Here is a 25,657-nt window from a genome sequence, read left to right as displayed (position 1 = left end):
CGCGCGCGATCGGTGACGTAACGTCCGCCGACGACGGGGAGAGAGAGGGAGAGGTGGGGGCGGGGCGTGTGTGTGGGGGGAGGGTGTGGGGGGGGTGAAGGGGTGTGGTGACGGTGACGTCTTTCTCGCGCGCCGGGCACGCGTGCGCGTTGAAATTGTTGGCGCCAAATGTGGCGGTTGGTCGGGTCAGAGGAGGAGCGGCAGCAGCAGTAGCAGCGGTAGCGCGCGGGGCCGCCCAGCAGCCAGATGGTAAGGGGTGGGGGAGAGATGGTGTGTTATACATATACCTTCACGGTGGTGGTGGGGGGGTATGTTTGGGGAGAGGGAGGGAGGGAGGGAGGGCAGGGAGGGAGTGCTTGCCGTGCCCAGGCCCCGCACACTGCGAGCGGCCCGGCCCTGCCCTCCCTGCCCGGCCCTGCCCTCCCTGCCCGCCCTCCCGGCCCGGCCCTGCCCGCCCTGCTCGCCCTGCCCGGCCTGCCCTGCCCGGCCTTCCCTGCCCGGCCCTCCCTGCCCGGCCTACCCTGCCCTCCCTGCCCTCCCTGCCCGCCCTCCCGGCCCTCCCTGCCCGGCCCTCCCTGCCCGGCCCTGCCCTGCCCTGCCCGGGTTTCAACGGTCCCGAGAGAATAGTCAAGCAAGGCCCAAGGGCGGGCCCCCCTGCGCGGGCCGGGAGGGCAGGAGGGAGGGCAGGAGGGAGGGAGGGAGGACGGACTGGGAAGGCGGGAGGGACGGAGGGCGTTACCGGCGCTGAGGCCTCGGCCGCGAAAAAAAACCCCCCGTGTCACCGGCGGTTCCGGTGCGGCGCGAAAATTTTTTTAAAAAAATAAAATAAAATAAATAAAACCGACAGCGACCGATCCCCGTAACTCCCCGGGATTCAGCCGTTGGTTTATTGAACGCGCGCCTTGTGGCGTTGAGAGAGAGGGGGCGATTTTTTCTCTCTCTCTCTCTCTCTCGTTTCTTTTTTTTTTCGTCGTCGTCGTCTTATCTTTTTTTCTCTTTTTCTGTGTACATACATTTTTTTTAAAAAAAAACCGTATGTACCGTTAGGCTTTTTTTTGGGGGAAAAAAATATATAAAAATCTCTCTCTGTCTGGCAATCCAGATTCAAATCCCATCAGGGTTTTACATTGCCCCCCCCCCCCCCACACACACACACACATAGATAGATATATATCTATATGTATATTTGGGTGTGGCTGTGGGTGTGGAAGAAATCCAGCCCCTCCCAGTTGTATTTGTTTGCAGTCCTGTTGTGGCTTCTCTTGCCCGCTGACAGCAGGCTGAGGCGCTTAATAAATGGTACCGATTTCCCTCCAGCGCACACCCGGGGGTTTGTTCAGCACGCGGTGGGTAGGTATCCTGTTTCGCCTCTTACAACAACAACAACAACAAGATTGCATTTATAGAGCGCCTTTCACGTCGGGAGGATGTCCCAAGGCGCTGGACAGTTGGGTCAGGACCCGAGCCTTGGGGGGGACATGGTCAGGGTGAGGGGAGGGAAGGGAGGGAGCGAGGAGGGGGTAGAGAGCCGAGAGGGGAGCTGAAGGCACAGTCAAAGAGAAAGGTCTTGAGACCGGCCTTGAAGGAGGAAAGGTAGGAAGCGGCGAAGGCACTGGGGGATAGAGTTCCAGAGCCTCGGGGCTGAGAGGCTGAAGGCCCGACCACCGATAGTAGGGCGGTTGGGGCGGGGGACGTGGAGCAGACCGGAGCCAGAGGAACGGAGGGTACGGGCAGGTAGGTAGGGGGATAGTAGGTTGGAGAGGTAGGAGGGAGCGAGGCCGTGAATGGCCTTGTAGGTGAGGATGAGGATCTTGAAATCAATCCTCTGGGGGATGGGGAGCCAGTGGAGGCGAGCGAGGGTGGGAGTGATGTGGTCGCGAAGCCTGGTGCGGGACAGTACACGAGCTGCAGATTCTTACTGTGCGCGTCTTGAATCTAGGTTTACGGTCTGCATGCAGCTTGTGCTCAGCGCTCCCTTTTGATCCCAAGGCAGGTGGACTCCCCTGTGTGACAGTCCCTCTCTCTCTCTCTAATACATGTCGGTGGTTTTCTTCTGCCGAAGATGTGCTTCTACTGTCGTTGTCTTTTTTTGTGTCCAATCTGTACCTTTTTTTTGCAATCTTTGGAGCCACTGATTTCATTTTGGGTATGGATTTGTGTGAATTTTGAATTACTTCAATATCGGACAGGCCGTCTGAAGAAATCTGCAGTTACTGTGGTCTGTGACTGCTGGAGCTGGTAGCTCCGCAATTGACATTTGAACAGTCCCAACCACAAAAAAGTGAGCCCATTAACATGCACACGCTGTCGAGCAATATGGTTCGAATGATAGAAGAAGAAAAGAAAATTGGCCAAAAGTCAATACCAAGTGATTAGAAATGAGTGTGTGTATCTTATCAATTGAATTGCACTTACGTTCATTATCTCGATATTCAGTGGGATGGATTCTTGCTCCGTTATCCTGACATCAGCTGGTCTGCATAGGGTTGGGCTGTACAGATTCCAGGAAGTTGGTTATCCAGTAAATCAGTAGAATCCTCGAATCAGTTCTTCTTGATTTTATTCCAAAACTGGGACTTGCACTAATTGAGATTCGGGATTTCTCGATACCATGAAATTCCTTGATACATCCACCTTTAACTTGCGTCTCTTCCTCGGTTGCTGGTAGGTTCACCAACAAGTTACAGTCACTAAACTAAAATCCTGAGATGCGCTTTGAGATGTCCACTTGATGTGAAAGCCGCTTACATTAAATACAAGGATTATTGTTATTGTTGTTCTTAATCTATTGTGCTGCTTATGGAGGAAGGTTCAGTGTCTCCACAATCCCTTTTTTTGGCGAGGTGGGTTTGAGGTAAAGGGGGNAGGAAGAACTCAGAGCTGTGTTCTGAAATATATGGACTGCTGTTGATTATTGAATGTCTCAAGTGTCCCTTCTACCCCATATCTGTGCCATGACCAGTTCTGTCTTCCCCCACCTCTGCAACATTGCCTGGTTCCGCCACTGCCTCACCCCTCAGGCTGCCGAAACCCACAAACACGCATTCATTACATCTAGGCTCAACTATGCCAACTCCTTGCTTGTCGGCTTTCCCAACTCTTCCCTCAACAAGCTGCAGAATGCAGCACTCTAGCTTGTGTTCTCTTCCGCAGGCTCTGTGACCCTTTCACCCCATCCTCGCCTGGCTTCCTTTCCTGCCTTCTTCAAGACCTGTCTCAAGACCCTCCTCTTCGACCACGCCTTCGGTCACCCTCCCACTCCTACTCTCCCTACCCTCCATTTCTCCTGATCCCAACCCCAGCTCAGGTCCAAATACCTGACTCCCCAGCGCCTCCTGATGTGAAAGGCATTATACAAATGTAATTTGTTGCTGTTGTTGAATGTGTGTTTTAATGCATCTGAAGAATATTTTAGCCCAATGCTGGTGTATTTTATTTTAAAATTGTAGAAGTAAAAAGAATGTTTAATTTTGTTCTGCCTACATTGCTGAGGAACTAAAAATACAACGGCTAGATATGTAGCTTCTCCCTGTTGCTGGCAAGAGAAAATGAGCTCCAAGGCAAGACTCAACGGGAACTCAGCAAGTGGTTGTGCCCATTTAACTAGGTACGTGCCAGAATCTATTCTATTATAATGCTTTGCTGTCCCATGACTTGCATTGATAATGGGGCTATATTTGGTTCTAAGTGATTCTCCATGTCCCTGTGGGAAATCCTGGGAGTTTCCCTGGCAACAACAGTGTACATTTTGAAAATTGGTGGGTTTGGATTTGTTTCTCCTGCATTGTACATTCGAAGAAAATAAACAGAATTGCCTCTTTTTTTAGGACTGGGTATCTTGCAGACATCATGTCAGTTTGTTTCCCGGTGTGACATGCATTTCACCACTTGGAGAGAATCGATGACTGCTACCGTTTGTGTGGATGAGCTAAGGATCCTGAAGCTGCCAGTAGTTTCAAACAGCCAATCGGGCCAACGATTGTGTTATGTGAATGAACATAACAGCCCAGGAAACGCAGGCCTGCTCCACCCAGCTACATAAATTGACTGGCTGGAGTCTCCAGGTGCAGCTGCTGACCTTTGCACACGGTCTTGAGGAAAACATGACCTGAGCACACACCTGCAGGTGCTTTTATTCAAAATGATATTGTCAAAGATGGAATATTTTTGATATTTTTTTTTCAAAACAACCTTGTGACCCCATTGCTCAGTGTCTACACCTGTTTAGCATCCTGTACAGCTGCTGTTTGTGCACTGAATTGTAACGCATGTTGCTGTTAATTCATTATTATAAAATAAAACTCGATTTGGTTTTCTTAAACATTTAGACTTCTTTCTTTCATTCCCTTAGCCCAAGCCAGGGTTTGGGCTGGGAGGTTTCATATGCCCAAAACAAGATATTTTGCTTGCTGCTAAATTGTAAATGTACGCTTATAATCTGGAAAAATCCCATTATAAAGCAATGATCACCTCACTGCACTTAGCGACAAGTGGAATATTAGCTGGTGGGAGCTCCGTTCTGTCTGATCTGCAGGGAATGTGCCAAGATCTAGTGTTGTATTTTGAGATGGCAGGCAGGAGGTATGAGCAGTTTCAGATTAGTCAGTAAATTTGAAACTAGCTTTTTCCCCAGGGGTAAAATCCTGCTTCCTGACTATTGTTGGAATTCTGACGGACTGTGTTATTAATGGGGAGGGGAGCTGTGTGATGAGTGGAGCAGGCGGGTTGTGGGTGGAGCAAAACTCTTTCTTCCTCTACCCCACCCTCCATTCGTCACACAGCTCCCCTCCCCATTAATAACACAGTCCATCAGAATACAATTTTACATTTCTTAGTATTCCGGAGTCTGACTTGAGGTAAAAGGACCCTCATATTCTATCACCATGCCTTCAACCATAGGTTTTTCCTGCTGTCTGTGGTGCAGTCAGGAGACAAATCCTAAGGTTGCAGGTCCTTGTGATGGAATTTGACTGTACACAATTACTGACGTGCAGAATTATTCATTTGAAGGTGGAGTATTTTTGAATATTTCATATTTGTTTCTCCCCCAACTTTGTGTGGATGGTGTTACTGCATCCAGGCAGGGGGACAGGTGTGTGGTGGGTGTTGAGAATAGTGGGTGTATTTTGTATTAATTAAGAGTTTCTTTGAGTGGTGTGGAACGTGCTCTGCCGAGGAGCTTTTAGATTTTCTTGTGGTTTCCTGTGGAAGGAAGTGAGCACGGCAGTGTGAGTGAGAACTCATAATATTGACGATCCTTGCGTTTGATATAATGACTGTAATAGTGAAATTAATCCAAGCATTTTGCAGGTGGTTTCTGATGGGTACTTGCAGGCGAACGCAGCAACTAAGTGGTGCTGAGACGGCTCTACAAACAACAATGATGTCAGTGACCAATTTATCTGGAGGATTGTTGGCGAGACCATTGAGAGAAACTGATTTTTTTCGGATGGTGTCATGGAAACCTTAACATCAGTAGAACAACACGATGGCACCTCGGTTTAAAGTCTCGTCAAAAAAACAGTGATGATTCAGCCCCCGGATCCCCGTGTCCAGAGAGTTCAGTCTTGAGGAGAACCTGCACGTGGATGATGGAATTCTGTTTGATGTCTCCATTCTAGGATTTTGGGATCTAACTTGCGATATTTGCTAACCAAAGTAGATGTGCCTGTGAGCGACTTGCATTTGCAAATATTGAAAGTCCCACTTGCGATATACTCAACCTGGCTGATTGCAATTTCCGAAAGCTGGAAAAGCCTGAAAGAAAGGTGAAGAAGCCAAACACCCAGTATATATTATCTGAGAGTTAGGAATGATGACTCCTCCTGCGCTGGTGGAATGGTGTCGTGGTGCATGCAGGTGTGAGAGGGCACTCTGTGAGAGAGAGAGAGGAAATGCTAGTGTGTAACCTGGAGAACTTTCAGACTGGCTGTTGAGTGGAGATTGGACCTAATTGTCATTTGTGTCCCATTTCAAGATGGAGTTGAGAAGCATTGGGTCTGCAGGCAGCAGCTAATGCCCACCAGTAAGGCTGTGTTCCTCGTTCCATACAGATGTATGGGATTTTCCCTTCTGCAGAAAGTGTGGGTATTTTGGGAGAGGTCTTGGCGTTCTGCTTGTGCATTCGGTGATAGTTTAGTGCATAGCGTCATTTAAAGCTTTAATCCTCCAGCTCTTTTAATGCTGACAAACTAATGGTCCCATTTTGTGTCAGTGTGTAGGGAATTCAGTGGTGCGCTTAGGAAATGAAAATCCGATTACTTGTACTATTGCTTTGTTACAAAGCCACGAAAGGGAGCTGCGGTTTTTTTTTTAGAAGGGTTTGTCAGTTTGCCTGTTATCAGTGAGATGGTATATTGTAATGCTTCTGGGTCCAGGCACGTGAATTCCAGAGCAGAAACTTTCGACACTTACTGAGAGTGATGGAGATTCGTACAACAAAGCCTTGCAGCTCAATTTATCCTGCGGGCCTTCAAACCTGATCCCAGTTCAGTCTGCGTCCTATCATCACATCTGCCGTTCTGATCTGCTGCTGACCAACCTTTTGAATAAAAATGTTCCCAGTTCAATCTCAAACCAGTGTCTGTTATAGTGCTCCTGCAGTGCAGGACTGAAGCTTTTGCTGGTACACTGGATGGCAGTTATTTTTTTTCTCCTCTTGCACATTCTCTGATCGGCTGAACTGTTTGCTGAGTGCAGTTCCACTCTGCTACCTTGTTCAAGTGGCAATTCGTAATGGACTGTTCACCTTTGTATGGCATTGAGGACAATTTGACTGTGTCGAATGCTGGCTTTGTTTTTCAACTCCACTCCATCCCTCCCACCCCCCTTCCCCCCGCCAAAACTATGCATGCCAAAGACAGTTACCACAGTGGAGTTCAGTTAATTCAGCTTTAACCTGAACCTGCAGCTTTGTGGCCTGTGTGACTTGTTGCTACCTCGGGTGGTAACCATTGAACCGGGTTCCCATTTTCTCCACGAGCGTTGATCGGGATTTGTTGTTGGGGTTACTTATATGCTTGGCTGTCCAGTTGGCTGGTTCTTTGTATAGATCTGTCTCTGCCTGTGGTAGATTGGTTTCCAAAGAGTTGATGGAGCTATACTCTACTGGAGTTGGCACCAAGTTGCCAGGAGCCATTGTGAGAAGAATGTATCCCTGGATGTCAGGCAATGAAGAAATGCATCCAACACCACAAGTCCAATCCTTTAATCAGACCCCATGTGTCCGCCCAGTGTTTGGAGCTAAATCAATAATCACAAGGCAGGATTACTGAGGATCGGCTTTGTGAAGTTCCGTCTTGGAGGAGGAGGATGATGATAATCCTTGCATTTGATATAGTACCTTATCACGTCATTGAGACGTATCGAAAAGTTTCACAGAATATACTGTAAAGTGAATTGATTTATTTTGTGAGTGAAATGAGAGGAAGAGAGAGCGAGATCGATTCCTCACCCTGTACGGAGATAAAAACCTCAAACCTCTAGGGTTGCATTCTCATCAGTCAGATTGTTCCCAGTGCTGCTGTGTCTGGATCCATTGCTTTCCACAGATGACTCTTCATTTTCTCCAGCATCCCAGTGATCAAGCACAATGAGACATTCCTTTACATAAATAATACCAGTGTATATAAATAGTCCATAGATGTTTGATCACCTATGCCCACCCTACATCTTGGACTTCTGTTCTATTTCTTCTTTTTAGGAACTTGCAGCCGAGTCTATCTTGGCTGTGGTGATTCATGTATATTCAGCATAAAGCTAATTTCGACCCATCTCTGGCCAGGATTGTAATACCTCTTGCTGTTTGTTTAATGTTGTTACCTGTATCTGTGAAGTGCAAAATTGCATTTGATCTATTGGTGTTTGCTGACGGTAATGTTTTGTGTGCAGGATATTCGGAAATTCTTCGATACCATTCCTGCCGGAAAGAGAAGTGGGAATGAGACCTCTGAAAGGAAGAGCAGAGCGAAAAGCGGAATCAAAGTGACATCCGATGTGAAGAAGAAACCCAGGGAGCCCAAGGTCAGTCAGTGATGGGAGAGACTCTGCACTAATACTGTGGTTCAGCGTTTTATTTAATCAGAATCTTGGGGAAATTTTCTCAGTCCTTTCATTGGTGACCAAGCCTTCAGTCACAATGTCTTCGCGAGCTGGAACTCTCCATAATCTTTTCTTTCACCTTCTCAACTCTCTATAAAAAAATCTCTCATTTAATGAGCTGTTGTTCAGCAAGCTCTAACTTCCTCTTCTTTCTGCTTCTTTCTTTCTGAGGAACTTTGAGACATTCATGCTGTGACCCCTCTGCGCCATCATTGGTGGTGGTGGCTTCAAGCCACTACGCCTGGAAATTCCTGCCTCAATCCCTCCACCTTACTTCCTCTTAAGCGCTCCGAGATGTTGCCCCATATGAGGGGTGCTATATAAATGCAAGTTCTTGTTTTCAAATTGCAACTCAAGACCTTCCTCAGAAAGGGTTACTATCCGTTTCTCCCCAGCTCAGTGTCAAACTACACCATCGTCCTGGACGCTACCCCGTGTGAAGGACACTATATAAATGCATGTTGTGGTGTGAAAGCCGCAGGTTGTTGAAGGAATGTATCCAGCTCAGTCCTGTCCTCACCAGCCATTCCCACTTTCCAGCAGGGATGTCCAAATAGTGATCTGAAGCAGGAACTTGGTCTGATTTGTGATTTCACTTCCTTTAATCTGGTTTTGCTGAAGCCATTTGCAATGCCCCAGCAGTTGCCTTGGTTGTGGGCAGCTAACCCAGCACAGGCTGTTTGGCTTAATGTTGCACTGGATGGTGATTGATCCGCTCCAGTGCTTCATTGGAACCAAGCTTGTTTTTCAAAGGCCTGGAGAAAGGAAAAAGGGCACATTTACTTCAAACATTCTTCTAGACGGCAAGAAATCTGTTTGGATCTCCCGAGTGTGACCTAATGGTGAGAATGCGGCAGATTCACATGCATTGTATTTTTCAGGGGAAGAGTTCATCTGATGACTCGATAGCCATAAAACCGAAGGCAACGCACCGGAAGAAGCACATTATTTATGATTCAGGTAAGATTAGCAGCACGTCATTGTAGACACTGGATGGCAAGTGATACAGAATAACAAAAAAGACAGAATTAATTACAAGTGCTGTGGGAGGGATGCTTCATATCAAGTACTCATTTGTTGTTGGTTTTAAACTTTGGTATTAGCAGCCTTCTGATATTGACATTTAATTCTCTCCTATGTAGGTATCTTTAATTTTAAAGTATATGCTTGTGATTATTAGGCGGGAAAGTATGTATTGTTGCATGATTACGAGATGTATCTTTGTGCTGAAAATAACTTGTGAATAATTTATTTGGTTGTGCATTTACTAATGTCCTGTGCACTCAGGCCCTACAGATATCTCTCTTGAGGCTGTGAAGTTTTTTGCTTTTTAATAATTTGTTAGTGCCTGTCTGGTTCCCTCTCTGAGAGACTGACTGACACTTAACTAGAGGTATCTTCTTAACGTCATTCAGGAGGATGGAGAAAATTGGGGAGAGTAAGAACAGAAAGCTAGGAACAGCTCTGTTACTCAGTCTTTTGATGTAGAAAGTGCTTGGCCCTAGATAACCAGTTTATATACAGGATTGTAATAATAACACTCCTTACATATGATAGCATCTTTCGTGTTGGGAGGATGTCTCAAAGTGCTTCATTGTGAAGTGTGGTGACTATGTATTTTGTAGGCACAATCGTGAGGGGTTGCAGGTCAGATTCTAATCCTGTGGCTGGTTCAGCTCCGGAAGGAGAATTCCAAATTGACTGCTTTCCTGTTGTGTAAAATGGTGAGAGGCAGACACAGTGGGACCTTCTGTGGGACAATTGAGCACTCAATGTGTTTGTAATCAACCTCGGTAATGCAAAATTGAGACTCTGGGGTGATGTGCCGAGGCAGCAATTGATGTTGCTTTTCACACCCAGGAATCCTGTGCTTTTATTACCACAGCTGAACCGATGCATAGAATTAAACCTACACTAAGTGGCACATAACCACAGAGAGCAGGGAGTTAGCCAGGGGTGTGTTTGTACATTCATTGTGCAGTCCTGCAGTGCAGCGCTTGCCTTGCAAGTGAGAGGGCCCAGGTTCGTTTTCTGGGTGTGGCAAGGTCAACAATAACAACAAAATTACATTTATAGAGCGCCTTTCACGTCGGGAGGATGTCCCAAGGTGCTGACAGGACAGTCAGGGGTCAGGACCAGAGCATGGGAGTGGGGTAGGGGTGAGGGAAGGCAGAGAGGTGGGAGGGCGACTGAAGGCACGATCAAAGAGGAGGGTCTTGAGACCGGCCTTGAAGGAGGCAAGGGAGGAAGCGAGGCGAAGGGACTGTGGGATGGAGTTCCAGGGTGTGGGGGCAGAGAGGCTGAAAGCCCGGCCACCGATGGTGGGTCGGGTGGGAGACATGGAGTGAGCCGGAGCCCGATGAACGAGGGAGCGGGCAGGTTGGTAGGGAGTCAGCAGGTCAGAGAGATAGGAGGGGGCAAGGCCATGGATGGCCTTGAAAGTGAGAATGAGGATATTGAACTCGATCCTCTGGGGGATGTGGAGTCGGGCGAGAGTGGGAGTGATGGGGTTGCGGAGCCTGGTGCGCAAGAGTACGTGAGCTGCAGAGTTTTGGATGATCTGAAGCTCTTGAAGGGAAGAGTTGGGAAGGCCGATGAGGAGGGAGTTTCCATAATTGAGCCTTGATGTGACGAATGCATTGGATGAGGGTTTCGGTAGCCTGAGGGGTGAGGCAGTGGCGGAGTCTGGCAATGTTGCAGAGGTGGTGGTAGGCAGTGCTGGTCATGATGCGGATGTGGTGGAGAAAGGACAGTTCAGGGTCAAACAATACACCCAGGTTCCTGACTGGCTTAGTGAGGTTGAGTGAGCAGCCGTGAAGGCTGATGCTGCCATCGCCTGCCGTGAGAAGGCGCTGGTGTGAGCCAATCGGGAGGGTCTCAGTCTTGCTGACGTTGAGTTGGAGAAAATTGTCCCTCGTCCAGGGCTTAACGTCAGACAGACAGTTGGTCAGGACGCCAGCAGTCCTGGAGTTGAGGGTGGAGACAGAGAGATAGAGTTGGGTGTCATCCGCATACATGTGGAAATTGACCCCATGTCTGCAAACAATGTCACCAACGGGGAGCCTGTAGAGGGTGAAGAGGGGGGGACCGAGGACAGAGCCCTGAGGAACACTGCATGAGACAGTGCGGGGGCTGGAGGAGAAGTAATTTGCAGAGATGAAGTGGCGGTGTGAAAGGTAGGACCTGAACCAGTCAAGGACAGAATTTTGAAGGTTGAGGTGGGAGGAGAGGCGGTGGAGGAGGATTGAGTGGTCCTGGGGAACTGACTTATTCCTGTTATTATAGTGTTAGTTTCAGGCTAGGATATCGGTCCATTTAGCCATTCAATTTCCCACAAGGGCTCATTTGATGTCTGTCACTCATTCTAATGATCTGAATATTTTTAGTTGATTGGAGCTTGTCCAGTTCCTGTTTCTAGTCCTTTTACAGTCTGGTTTCGCCACCCATGCTGGCAGAACATTGTTCTGTGGTTGAGGGTGGAGATAAGGTGACTCTACACAGACCAGCGACAGAGTTTAGGACCTTTCGAGACTTTATTGAGTGGTAATAATAATAATCCTTGCATTTGATATAGTGCTTTTCACGTCTTCTAGACGTCTCAAAGCGCTTCACAGAATATACTGTGAAGTGAATTGACTGTATATTTTGTGGGTGAATCGCGGCAGCCAATTGCGCACAGCAGTATCCCACAAACAGTCGTGGATTAAAGTGACCAATTTTTTTTTTCGTGAGTGATTATTATCAGGCGTGTGGAGTAAGGAAACTTGCCCAAGGTTTCGCCCTGCCGGGAAGCGAACCCAGGGCTCTTGCTTGCAAGGCAAATGCTCTTAACTACTGAGTTACAGGACTCCATGCGGTATTATGGTACCATAATATGGGAACATTTACCAAATGAGCCACTGTGGAACTAGCCTTTAAGAGTTTTGAAATGATACAATGCTTTTTAAATTGTAGTTGGTGTGTGTATGAACATCTACAAGTTGCAAATACTGTACTGTACAATTCTATAATTCTACATAGAGTATTTCACATAAAAGGGGTCAAAATGCTCGATAAATTTAGTGGTCGATTCCGAGGAGGGAATCAAGAGATTTAATGATGGTAACCAACAACTTATGCTTATATAGTATCCTTTCAGTAGAGTAATGTCTCAGTGCTTCATAGATACTAGACACCAGTACCAAGGGGAGTTGGGAAAGAGAGAAAACTGTAGGCACAATTGAAGATGTAGGTTTTTAAGGAACATTTGAATATAGATTTAGAGGGGAGCCAAAGAGTGAGCCGGAGATAATTACAGATGGTGAAGACAGTGGCTGAAAGCATAGCTGCCAATGGTGGGGTGGAGCGGTGGGGGACAGAGGTAAGATCACCAGGCCTGGATTTTCCAAACAGAGGGCATGAGCAGAAGAGTGAGGGTGGAGAAGATCACAGAGGTAGGGAGGTACGAGGGGTAAAGGTGAGGATCTTTGAGTCGATGCTGGTGGAACCTGGCAAGTATGGGGGAGAGTGGGAGTTTCCTGTGGATAAGGATGTGGGCAGTAGAGTTTTTGGATGAATCAAAGGCATGGTTAAATACATCTATTTCTTGGAAGGTTTTTGAAGACTGGGAGACTGGTGGCCAGACGGAGCATTTTTAGTAAACTGCTCTAAAAGAAGGGCGTGGTAACTGAGAAATTGGAATGGGAACAAAACCTTGCTTCAGCAGGCTTATGTTTTTGCACTTGTGCTGACTGAGCAAAAGCCTAATGAATTCCACTCCTGTGTTGTCGTGATGTAGATTCTGAACCAGAGTTGCTGCCTCCAGATAAGAAACCTAAGAAATCCCCCTCATCATCCAAGCCTGCAAAAGTATCCAAACCAGCGATTATCACAGTGGTTTCTGAAACTGGTAAGGCACTGCCTACGAATATAATCCTCCTTTTTATCTCACCAGATTTGCACTTGGGAACACAGATTGTGCCTTTGGCATCGAGCTTCCATTCAGCCATAGTTACTGATGCACTGTTGTGCTTCTGCCTATAATAGATTCTCAAATCTAGGTCAGCCCTCACTCTTGTGTTAGCATGACTGATTAAATTGGTTGGTCCTCTTGTTCTCCATTTTGCTTTATGGCTGTGAGAGAGCCTCTGGGTTGTAGCTCAGGGACGGGAGAGAGGATTTGTCATCTTTGTCAACAGAGGATCCCCGTTTGTTTCAGGATTGGCTATTCTTGTGCTGCTTTGCACAGGTGGGTATAAAACACAAAGGAGGAGAGGATGCAGTGAAATTACATTTTTGTTACCCATTCATATATTTAAGTGAATACAGTAATAAAAATATAATTACAATCATACATATTATATTTATACAGCTCCTTTCATGTCGGGAGGATGTCTCAAAGCAGCCTCACACAGCTGGCCGGGCACCTGAGCCAGGGAAGAATGGGACAGGTGGAGGCTTGCGTGGAATATAAACATTGGCATGGCCTGTTTCCGTGATGCATCATTCCGTGTAATTCTTTGACACCCCTTTGTAACCCTTCTCTATCTCTGTATTCTGTATATTTAATTTCCAGTCCTGTGCTATCCAAAGTCAAGTTTCTGTTAACACTATTTATTTGAAGGATATGGAATGGTTGGCAGAATCCATATTAGCTTTACAAAAAAGAACTCGCTAAATAACTAAAAAGGAGTAAACTATAAGGCTGTGGGAAAAGGCAGGTAAATGGGACTGAAAGGATAGCTCCTGAAAGAGCCAGCACAGACACGATGAGCTCAATGGCCTTCCGTGCTGTAAATTTCTATAGTTCTATGAAATTCTCTTCCAGCTAGTGCCTCTTGTTCTCACTCTTTAGTCCACAGCATTGTCACACACCACACTGCATTTTATGGCATCTAATTTTCTTGGACAGAGTGACCTACCTGATCTTTGCCAAATTGAACGATCTGTTCTATTGTAATTCAAGGGCAACTTTATTCAAGTGATGGCTCATTGGCTGCTCTCGTGAGCCCATTCAGATTGATGTGCAAATAGTGATAGCCGAGTGCTGTTCATTCACTGGTCAAGACTACAGTCCTCTGGCTCTTGAGAGCTGAGCACTGAAAGTAACTTGCTTCGGATTGTGCCAAGAGTTGTTGATCTTGCCCTTCCCCGGATTTTGGTGTATGTGAGCACTGTAAAAAATGTCTCTCAGCCGAATTGCACTCTAATCTGGCTGCTCTGCTCCTAAAGACATTTAACTTGTCTTTCCTTACGTTGGGGGTAGTGGCTCAGTTCTATGGAAATTTGCTGGTAATTAAAAGGGGCTGTTTTATGAGCTTGAGACTGCTGAGTCCAGGCTCGGTTGGCCCAGGAGAAGAGGCAGCCTGTTGCGTTTCAAACTGCCTGGAGGGATTTGCAAGGCTTGACTTTAAATATTAAACGTTGCGTTTGATGTAGTTTATCATGCTAAACTGTGTCAAAGCGGGTTCCTCAAAATGTAGTGACTGTTTTTGTAGGTGATTCTTGTACCATTTTTAAAAAATGCACTTCAGTTTAATTTCACGTTTCGCTTCCCCCATGCACACCTCCAATATCGTGGACAAAATACAATTGTAATATCCCCGGCAAAATTGTCAGTGCTATACCTTGTACACTGTATACATATACAGTGAAAAGTCACTGGAATCGCTTCACTTGTGAGTATGCCTTGCACCCTGAGCTGCCTTAATGATGGCATCAGTTCTGTCCAGTGCTTTCCCTTTCTTTGTATACGAGCAATTTGCATTGTAATCAGTTGCTTGAACGAAGATTATTTAAACTCTGTTCAGAACTTTTTTTGATTTAGTTCCACAATTCCGCAAAATTTTTTAAATGCATTTTGCTGCAAATTTGAAGGAGTCCTGATAAGGCTGTGTATAATTAAGATGAGTTACTCGATTAGAGACTGAGATGTGCTCATAAATAGATTAATGTTGTAAATGTCCCAATTGCCAAGGTAGCGTTATACTCCCTGTGATGTCTGAAGCTACTGTTTCTCTGCCTGAGCCAGATAAGCTTGCAGCTGTGGAGGTGCTCTTTGCTTTGTTGTACCTACCTGTTGAAAGGTGTTTACTTTTTCCTGTTTGATTAAATCGTGGGCCTTGTCTCTTGTTTGATGATGATGACCTCCACTGAGCTCCAGGGCATGCCCCTCATTTGTCAGATAAGTCAAAGAATTCAATGACAAATACGATGTTAGATGATTTTTCCTTTTTTTAAAAAAAGAACCTTTATATGAAAAACTGCATTTAAAATTAATTTGATAGCCACTAGAATAAAGTTTCTTTTAAAAAAAGAGGAAGATAGTTCTTTACCTTCTGCCTTATTGGCGTACATCCCCACTATGTAGCCCTCTGAGACTATCCTGTGAGAAGAAGGGTGCTACATAATAATAATAATCCTTGCGTTTGATATAGTACCTTATCACGTTTTTCAGATGTCTCAAAGTGTTTCACAGAATATACTGAAGTGTAGTGACTGTAAATATAATTGCAATTTGTGGAGTAAGAGGGTTTAGGGAAAGACCATCTTGCCAGGGGCGGTATTCAAAGCTCGGTCTAACCCTGTCCTTATTTTCTATCAATACACAATCACTACATTTCACAAGATTTACTGTTAAGTGTTTCGAGACGTCTTGACAATGTGATAAGGTGTTGTATCTAATAATAATAATCCTTGCATTTGACAGAGTGCCTTAAAATTTTTATCGTTATCCACACAAGCTCACCTACTAAGATATCTGTCTGAATGGCTGTCCCCCCACGCTGTCACCCCAAAAATCTCAAGGGACATTATGCCAACCTTAGTGCTTGTCTGCTTCCTCGGATGAGATCAGCTAATACAGAATGGACTGGGGATTGAATCTGGGCTGTATGGCTTAATGCTATACTGGGCAGTACATTTACCCACCTGGCTGTCAGGGATTTCTACTATTACTGTAGTTTTATTAGGTGAAAGGGTACTTCAGAATAGGCTTAACATTAAGACTGTTTGTTAGAAGTAAAGGTACAAGCTCAGAAGTTACCTGTATTTCTTGTTGTGATGAACAGTACTTTAGAACATGCTGTTCCCTTGAAGCCTTATTTACTAAGAGCTTTTTATGAGATGCAAGTTGTTAAAGAACTGAAACGTGGCCTTGAGAGATCTGATAATCTCTTATTCCCTGGTGGAAAATACTTGTAGTGTGCAACCAACCTCCATAATTTCGTAATTGCTCATTTAGCATCCTTGGTACACCCATACCGCTATGTAAAGGTCAGGTAGCCAGTGAATATGGACGTACTGTAACGTAAGATCTACTTGGTTGTGTGACTTTCTGTATTGACTCTATATAAACTATCTGGCTCTATTTTCTTCCCTGGGTTTCACTAGATTGCCAGACCCTGTTTAACACTGGTCTGTTCTGCTAGTGGTTTCTTTCTGGTACTTTATTTTGATCAAATTCTGATTTTCTGCAATCAGAAATGAAGGTTGTTTAAAAAGAGTTTCTCCCACTGCCCAGGGTCAACAATTCTTTAGATTACTTGGTTATTTATTTCAAGGCTGTTTGCTATGCACAAAATGATCTCCACATTTCACAAGAGAGGTTTGGATGATGAAGCCTGTTCAATATCATTCTTCCAGAATACCAAACTTCCCATCACAGCATTGAGCTGTTTTTTTTTAAAATCAGTCCAGTGCCCGAGCCTCTACTACACTTCTTGGTGATGTGTTCCAGTTGTTAGCTATCCTGTTTTTTTTTAAAAAAAGTGTCTGGCTGTAAATTGCCCTTGCCTTATAAGTAATAATTCCAGTTGACAGTGATTACTGTAAAATGGTTTGAGACATTTTAATGCTGTATAAATGCACTTATTTTTTGTTTAGCTCATAATAATAATAATCCTTACATTTGATAAAGTGCCTTATCACGTCTTTGAGGCATCTTAAAGCGCTTCACAGAATATACCGTAAACTGAATTGACTGTATATTTTATGGCTGAAACATGGCAGCCAATTGCGCACAGCAGTGTCCCACAAATAGTCGTGGATTGAGTTACCAAATTATTATTTTGAAAGGATTGCTAGCTCTGCTGGGGTACCCAGTTCCCCTCTGGAGCAATCTGCTCTAATCTCATGTCTCTGCTCTTTCCGCTATGCTTTTTATGTCTTCATTCTTCGTATGTTTTTTCCCATTCCTTTTTACGTCAATTGATATTGCTTCAGTGGCCTTGCAAAATAACTTGCCCTACATCCTGATAAACCTTTTGTGTGAAACAAATTTGTACTAGGAACGATTGCTGCCCCCTTGCTCCCATTTCACATATCATTAGAAATAATTTTTCACTATTTACCATGTCAAATTCTTTCATAATTTCATGGAGTCAATTAGTTGACATCTTAAACTTCTCTCCTCCATTGACTACTGCCCCAGTGTTTTTAGTTTTTTAATTGTAATTATGCTAAATCTCTGGTGTCATCTCAAGTTCATCCACCCTTTACTCTCTCCATAGCTCTGATATCCTTTCTGTAAAAGGATTCCGTCATAACAACACTCAATACTGTGACCTATCCATGAGTTTGTCTTGCCCTACTTTTTTATATATATATATATATATATATATATATACATACACACACACACACACACACAGATATCAAGGTTGCTGTGTTCCAATGTTGTTGCACTAGAAATGTTTATACAGTGCAGTGGTATTGGCTCATGAAGAGTAACTTTTTTCCCCCCCGCCTCCTCTCCTGACAGTGTTCCTTCTATTTCCTCCTTCGGCTATGGTTCCCCGTGACAGGTCACCCTCTGGTTCCAAGAGAACATTTTTCATATGTGAGCTTTGGCCTAGAGTGTTGGCAAGCCATTTGACTGTGGGGGATTGAGCTTGTTCCTGTCATCCAATGTCCATACCCTAGCCTTCCCTTCCTCACTCCGCTCGCCTCGCCCCCTCTCTTCCTATTTTCAGGTCTTGGCTGAGACCTTTCTTTTCGACCGCGCCTTTGGTCACCTTCCTCCCCCTCCCCCCGGCTCGGCTCCGGGATCCGTTACTGTGAAGCACTCTGAGACGCTGTCTGGCGTGGAGGACGCTGTATAAATCCAAGTTGTTGTTGTTGTAGCAGCCACAACAACAACTTGCACTTATATAGTGCCCTTCACACAGGGTTGCGTCTCGGAACGATTAGAGGAAACCTAGATGATTTTTTCCTCCCTATCCCAGGAGCCCAAAGGCCTATTTCATTTCCCTGCTGCTTCCCTGGATAAGATGCATAAGCTGAGCACAAACTGTGGTTTGTACCGGATGTTTTCTGATCTGACCATTTCTGATAGTTCTTACAATTTGATGGAAATTTGCCTTCCGGTGACAACTGGACCCAGTCGCTGCTCCTTTGTAGCAAACTGATTGATGGGGTCTAAATGTATAAACTATCTCAGAAAACAGCCATTTTTAAAGCAAAAGCTGTTTGACAATCTGTAATAGAAAAACTTTTTTAACATTTAGCTTTAACATTTAGTTTTAACATTTAGCCACAGGACTGTGGAGTCCTGTGGCTCAGTGGTTAGAGCACTCGCTTTGCAAACGAGAGACCTGAGTTCAATTCCAGGCAGAGGGCGAAACCTTGGGCAAGTTTCCTTACTCCACACACCTAATAATAATCCCTCCAAAACTAAAAACAATAATAAATTGGTCATTTTCAATCTACGACTGTTTGTGGGACATTGCTGTGCGCAATTGGCTGCCGCGTTTGCCCACAAATATACAGTCAATTCACTTTACAGTGTATTCTGTGAAGCGCTTTGGGACGTCCTCCAGATGTGAAAAGCGCTATATCAAATGCAAGGATTATTATTATTATTATTAAATCTTTTTTGTAAGCCCGTTTTCCCCAAGAGATGATGGAGGAGATGGTGTTGATGCACTATGACTGGGATGCTTTGTATTCTTTGTATTTTTTAAGGTCTACACAGCTCTGGATATCTAAGCATGAGGAAAGTGTGCTCATAGATGGGAGGGATTCTTGTTTATTCGGTCAGGAGCAATGCTTGGGGGCGCTACATCGTTGGAGGTGCCATCCTTCAGTTGAGATATTAAACCAAGGTCCTATCTGCTGGTTCAGGTGGATGTTGCATATCCCATGGAACTATTCGATAAGAGAGTTTTTCCCGGTGTCTTGGCCAACAATCCCCTGATAAAATTGGTCATCCTTTTTGCAGCTGTTTGTGGGATATTGATGTGTGCAATTTAGCTGCCATTATTGCCCACAAAATAAGACAGTTGTTATACATTATGGTATATCCTGTGAAGTGCTTTGAGGTATTCTCTGATGTGAAAGGCTCTATATCAAATGTTAGTATGTGCGCTGCCTCATTTACATTCCTGCCCCTCCCCCACCCCAGTATAGTTTGCTAAGTGAACATGTATGATGAAACTGGGTCATGATATGTTTGAGCTTATCTAGAGGTAATAGTTTACCAATACATAAATGGATCAAATTGAAATGTAACATTGACCTTTTCAGGGCAAGGTCGGTATTGTGAATGTTTGCACTGTGTTGGCATTGGTACATTAGGGCCTCCAGTACAAAGCTGTGTTTGGAGTCTGTGCAGAAACACTTTTACTGAAACGGGATGTGCTTCAGAGAGATGGGGTTTAATGTTTTTCCATGTTGGAGCTATAACCAGCATCTGCTTTATCTGAGGTTGTGGAGAGTGCTTATAATGAGAGGGCTGGTGAGGTCTTTCTTATTTTGCAATGTACACATTGATCCGTGCTCTGCAGTCGGAACATCAATTGGATGTGTAAAAAAATATTACTGGGATATCTCGTTGACTGTTTGCCTGGGTCTGCCAAGGAATGCACCAGTGGCCTTGGCTTGCGGGTCAACATCAAGCAGAGTAAGGCCAGGGACTAGCTGTAGCTGACAGCTTGTTCAGTCAATTGGACTTTGAGATGTTTTGTTTATCTGAGTCAGTTGTGCGGTTATAAAGAACACTCTTCAATAAACACCCGATGCCCCCTTTTTCAATGAAGGAAAATTACACCAGTTTAATGTAATAATGTTGTTTGATTTAATAGCTACCCGCTCTCCAGTGTGAAACATTCAGGCCTTGAATGATTCTTGCTCAGGATAGTTCCTATTGCAGTATAGTTTAGAACAAAATGTGCATTGTGGAGGAGATAATTGTATCAGAGGTAGACCTGGCTCTCTAACGTCTTGAGAATACCACTGGAACGTTTGACTACTTTATGTCAGTTTAGTGCCACCAGTCACTCCCTGTGCCACTGATATCACCTTGGCGCACCTTAGAATTGAGATGTTGGGACGGTTTCTGAAGCGGCTTCTTGTCAAGCTGGACCAGCTGGTCTTTGCTGAAATATGGTCCGTGTAGTGGATTAGACTCTGTACTCTGTCCAGCGCCTTGGGACATCCTTCCGACGTGAAAGGCGCTATACAAATGTAATCTTGTTGTTTTAGACAGCTGATTAATGCAGATCAGAAGAGATTTACACACTCTATTTACGATCTTTACACTCTTTATTTACAATCACAGGAATAAAAACAGACTATACTTTTTTTTGAAAATGCATCATGGCTGAGAGGGTCACCATGGCCAATTGTAGCACCTTATGCCATCTGGGCTGAGAACAGCACATCTAAGGCTTTGCCTCAAACGAGTATTGAGGTTAAAACCATTGCAGACCATAGCAACCAAAAGGGAATTGGATAAACATACTTTTTGGGGGGTCAGCCAGGTGTCTGGCACATGCGGAAGCCCATCACCATGCTTAAGATTAGCCAAGCTGAGTTTTCCATGCATCCCACCTACACATGGAAATCCCAGAGATAGGTTGTTGGAATGGAATGCGCACTCTCTCCCTGGAGGGACACTTCCTGCTTACCTAATTCTGGAAAGTATTAGGCGCAGGTTGGCAAGAGCCAAGGCCTGGGCTCCCCAGAGTATGCGTTGGGATGCTGTTGGAGTCTAACCAGTTAAAACTGCATAGCTTGCCGTTGATATTGCTGATCGGCAAGCTTTCCCGCTGTTTGTCGAGCTAGGACCACCCAACTCATTAGGGCTTTGGCATGCATGGTTAACAGGAGACGAGTGGGATGACTCCTTGCCCCCAGTTACTGGTCTGCCCTTCCAGGTCCTGCCAATGAGCCAGGCCGGCTGTGCTGTCATTAGCAGTGCCCTGGAATACTGCGGACCCACCTGGCCCAGGAACTGGAAAGGACAGGGTCTTAGGATTGATACTGCAACTTGCTATGAGAGTTTGTGCATCCTCAAAGGACCAAATTCCCTCCCACGCTGTAACATTCTATGATTCTGTCCAAGAAAATTATTGTTTTCATGATGCATGACATTCATTAGCATGACATGGGAATTATGTTGAGTCAAAGTTAATATTATCAAAAGATTTGTATTTTCCCTGTATGTTGGTCTGAGGACAGATGGGCAGCTCTGGCCGGTTCAGAGATAAGTGCAGTAAAAGTAATCTCATGGAGCTCCGATACCTTGTGCATTTACAAGTGCAAAGCCTTGACCTTGGTGCTAGGTTTCTGTTGGAAGCATGTTCATCCAAGCACTCTGGAGCTTTTACCTTTAATGCTTACCAGTCCTTAAAGTAAACTGAATAACATCAGTGCCAATGTGGGTAGCTGTATGGCCTGTGGACATTAAAATGTTGCTGCTTCTAGATAACAAAAAGCTTCTGCTGTAACTCACTAACTCAAAAGTACCACTGTCATTTGTGGGCTGTAAACTATGGTTTTATCAGAAGTCCGGTTGTAAAACTTTCTGCCTCTGCTGTAATTGAGATGACATTTCAATTTGCAGAATGTTATCCAGAAAGCTTTGGAAAATGTCATTTGGGTTATTGGACCTTCTGCGGTTGAGTTGTGAGGAACTGGAAGTCACATGTCATGCTCAAATGATACTCGATATGGATGTTCTGGAGTATCTTGAGTCAATGGTCTTTAATGGACTTTTGTGTGTGTGGTGTATGTGTGTGCAAACTAGGAAAAAGAGAAGGGGGGACATAAGTGTGTTGAATCACAGAATCTTACAGCACAAAAGGAGGCTACTTGAGCTCTTTGAAAGAGCTATCCAATTAGTCCCATTCCCCCACTCTTTCCCCATAGCCTCCAAATTTTTCCTTTTCAAGTATATATCCAATTTCCTTTTGAAAGTTATTGTTGAATTTGCTTCCACCACCCTTCTGGCAGCGTATTCCAGATCGTAAAGGATAACCTTCGTCTTAGCAAAGGAAAGCACTAGCGAAGCCTAATACAGAGTTGTGTGCAACTTGGCTCATTGTTTGAAGCTGTGATTTAGTATTAAGAAGACCGCAATGCATTGTAAGAGTTGCGGGTGGAGAGATGGGACGAGGCTGCGCTAGGATGTGGCAGATGATTCACGTGGTGAGATAATCTGCTTGTTTTTGTGTTGAATGGACTCTCTGTTCCCAAATGCTGGTGGGGGCCCTTTGGTGACTGGCATTGAGACACTCGTGCTCAGACGTGCATGTGAAGTGGAAATGCAAGCCAGAAATTGATTGGGATTTGCTTAAACCAGTTTTTTTTCTAATCGAGCAGGAATTTGATTGAAGCTCAAGAAAAGTGAGCCAAAATAGTCAGCCTTCTCTTTACCAGATGTGACAATTGAAACACGAGGCTAAGCGCTCTGAGACGCTACCTTGCACGGAGGGCGCTATATAAGTGCAAGTTGTTGTTGACAGAAGTTATGGAAGGTAGGTTTTGAGAACCAGCAAAGGCTTTCTGACAAAGAACAGCAGTACAACTGTCAGCTTTGTATTCAAGTTGGCAGCTCTAAGGTTATGAGAGAGGTTAAAGTTATCTCAGGAAGTTTCAGGCTAATTGAGAGCTGATGGATTTAAGGCAGAATTTTATGAGCAAGGAAAAAGGATGATCCCCGGTGTTTGAGGAATGAGCTATGAGCTGGGCCAATAGAAAAGTGCGGTCACACTTTCTCTGCGGAATCCGCTAAAACACCCACGTCTGCTACAACCCTGCTATAAATGTAGTTTGTGACCCGCGGGCCTCCTGGCTGTTTACCTGACGTCACTGTGGATGGGGCGGTTCTGGAAGCGCATGCACGGTGTGGGGCAAGCGACAAATGGGCTTCAGTCGAAGGCCCCACTGTTGTGTGTATGGGGTGTGTGTGTTTGTGAGTGTCTCTATGTGAGTGTGTGTCTCTCTCTTTCTGTGCTGGAGTGAGCGTGCTTGTCTTTTCATTCTTGCGAAAAGACGACTGAAGGGAGCTCAGAGTTGTACAATATAAAATTGAAAAAGTAAACCTAGATCCATACTTTACATCAAGACAGTAGAGCACAAGGACATAGGTTTAGAGCTGTAAAGGGTAATTTCAAGATAGATATTGGGATTTTTTCTTTATACAGAGGGTTATCAATAACTGGAGAAAGGTTGTCAGGAAAGATGGCAGAGGCCAGTACACCTGACTCAATTTAAAGAGCAGCTTGATGCATTCCTGGTGGATGGGTGTTAAATAGGGATGAAATCGGAAGGGCTGAACGACATCTTCATCCAGACTGATCTTGTGATCTTCTGATCAAGAGAGACAGTGTAACTGAGGCGCATTGCACATACTGAGTGCTTCATAATATTCTAGAAGCAGAGCTACCTGAACTAGTCCTGTGGTATAAATCTGCCTCAAGCTCCCATGGGTTGAACAGAGCCTCAGTAGCAAGGTAGCTTTCCCAGCTACTTGATACATGCAAATGGTTCAGAAGGTGCTCACCATTTTCTGTAAGACCAGTCAAGAGACTTAACACAAAACAAAATGGCTGAAATTCCATAAATGTAAATGAGCAGATATTCTGTAAACGATGAATCAATGGTGGCATCTTATCTCATTTATAACAACTATTTGTGCCTCACACTTCTCAAAATGCAGAGCAGTTGGGTGAGATTGAGGAGGTGGGAGAAAGGTGGTCAATGGTTTCAATCAAAGACTGAGACTATTTTAGGCAGTGTGTAAACCGCTTGCCTCCACACTTACTGATGGTGGTAGTGTGTATGTATTTTTAGTTGCATGCGTCCTTTTTAAAGTGACTTTGGTGCACTAATGAGTTTTCCTGCCTTCTCTCCAATAAAAGATGAAGAGGATGATTATCAGCAAGGCAGCAAAAGAACTCAGAAGTCCCGTGAGAATGGGTTGTCCTCTCCGAGATCAAGCATCCGTCCCGGAACATCTGGGTTTGGCAAGTCCACAGTCAGTAAATCGAAGACCAAACCTGCACATGCCAAACTCGCCAGCCCAATGAAGGTCACCACCTCAGTAATGGATTACTTTGGCACGAGCAGTGTCCAGAGATCAAACAAGAAACTGGTGGCCAGCAAACGGAAAGCGGTGAGAATGGTTTTACTTCACTTACATTGTGTGTATCAGCTGGTAGCACTCTTGCTTCTGGGTCAGAAGGTATAGGTTGAAGCCTTGGGTCAGGACTTAGAACACGGTTGACACTCCAGTGAAGTAGCAAGTAGGTGCTGCATGACTGGAGTTGCTGTCGATTGGGTGAGCCAGTAAACTGAGGTCCTGTCTGGCTATTTCCACGTTACCATCGGTGATGGTATCTTCAGCCACTACCCCTCTAACCTCTGGAACCCTTTGCCTGTGTCCCTCCACCTTGTTTCCTTTATTTAAATTCCACCTCAAGACTTGCCTCTGACAACTTCTATGGTTACGTCTTCCTTCCCCCTTTGTCCTTGCTCGCGGTCCAACCCCGCCATTGTATAGCATTCCCAGACTATCCTGCATGAAGGGCAATATATAAATGCAAGTTCTTGTTAAAGATCTCATTGGAATTTTGTCTGGTGTCCTGAACAACAATCCTATAAGCATAGGAAATTAGATGAGTGGTATGAGAAAGAGAGGTTTTTTGCTTTGGGATCAGCAAGATGGAGGAGATGAGCTTGTGTCTCTTTGCCTAAGTGATCCTGCATAGGAAGAAGATTAAACCATTTGTGCATTTTCTGCCATTTCATAATAACAGCGCAGATCTTGTAATCACCTTTTCCTGCCTTTTCTCTATACCCCTTAATACTGTTGCTTCCCAGCTAACTATTTAATTTGTGTTTTTATATCCTTAATCAATTCTGCATTCACAGCACTTTTGAGGCAGCAAATTCCACAATTTAACTAGCTGCATGGAGAAATTTTCTTTCATCTCACTTATAATTCTAAAACACTGTTTTTGGAGATATTTGGGAGTGTAATGCTAACTGACCTTTGTGTAGAAGCATACAGAAGTATTTGACGAGACGACACAGAAGATGGTTAAAAACCATGCGTGTTCCTCACTCACATGAAGTATCTACATGCATGAGCCTGGAGAGAGGATGCTGGAGTATTTACCACTGCACTGCATCAATATCTTTTTATAACCGGTTATGTAATGTTTATTATTCTCTTTTATCTTAGCCTTCGGGCAGCCTGGATTCAACAATGGAAGATGAGGAGTTTGCTCACCAGCTTGAAGATGATGTGGAGGTAACAGTAGTGGAATGTTGTAATATACTTTTAAAGGGACAT

General features: G+C 44.8%; 1 protein-coding gene across 4 annotated transcripts in view; it reads left to right on the top strand.

Moving 5' to 3' along the window:
- rfc1 (replication factor C (activator 1) 1) overlaps positions 1-25,657 on the top strand; it is a 48,124-nt gene that overhangs the window by 785 nt on the left and 21,682 nt on the right. For 2 of the 4 annotated variants that reach the window (XM_042341462.1, XM_042341435.1), the window contains exons 1-6: positions 83-249; positions 7,891-8,022; positions 8,982-9,060; positions 12,878-12,988; positions 24,222-24,475; positions 25,547-25,615. In XM_042341462.1, the coding sequence (XP_042197396.1) occupies positions 247-249; positions 7,891-8,022; positions 8,982-9,060; positions 12,878-12,988; positions 24,222-24,475; positions 25,547-25,615 (648 nt within the window). In that variant the 5' untranslated portion in view covers positions 83-246. Of the gene's footprint in view, positions 1-82; positions 250-7,890; positions 8,023-8,981; positions 9,061-12,877; positions 12,989-24,221; positions 24,476-25,546; positions 25,616-25,657 lie in introns of those variants that run through there. The other 2 variants (XM_042341440.1, XM_042341451.1) reach the window with 2 other exon arrangements.

This window comes from Callorhinchus milii, unplaced genomic scaffold (assembly GCF_018977255.1).
Source record: "Callorhinchus milii isolate IMCB2004 unplaced genomic scaffold, IMCB_Cmil_1.0 Scaffold1, whole genome shotgun sequence".
Lineage (NCBI taxonomy): Eukaryota > Metazoa > Chordata > Chondrichthyes > Chimaeriformes > Callorhinchidae > Callorhinchus > Callorhinchus milii.
Note: the sequence above shows the minus strand (reverse complement) of the source record. Positions and strands in the feature narration are given on the sequence as shown.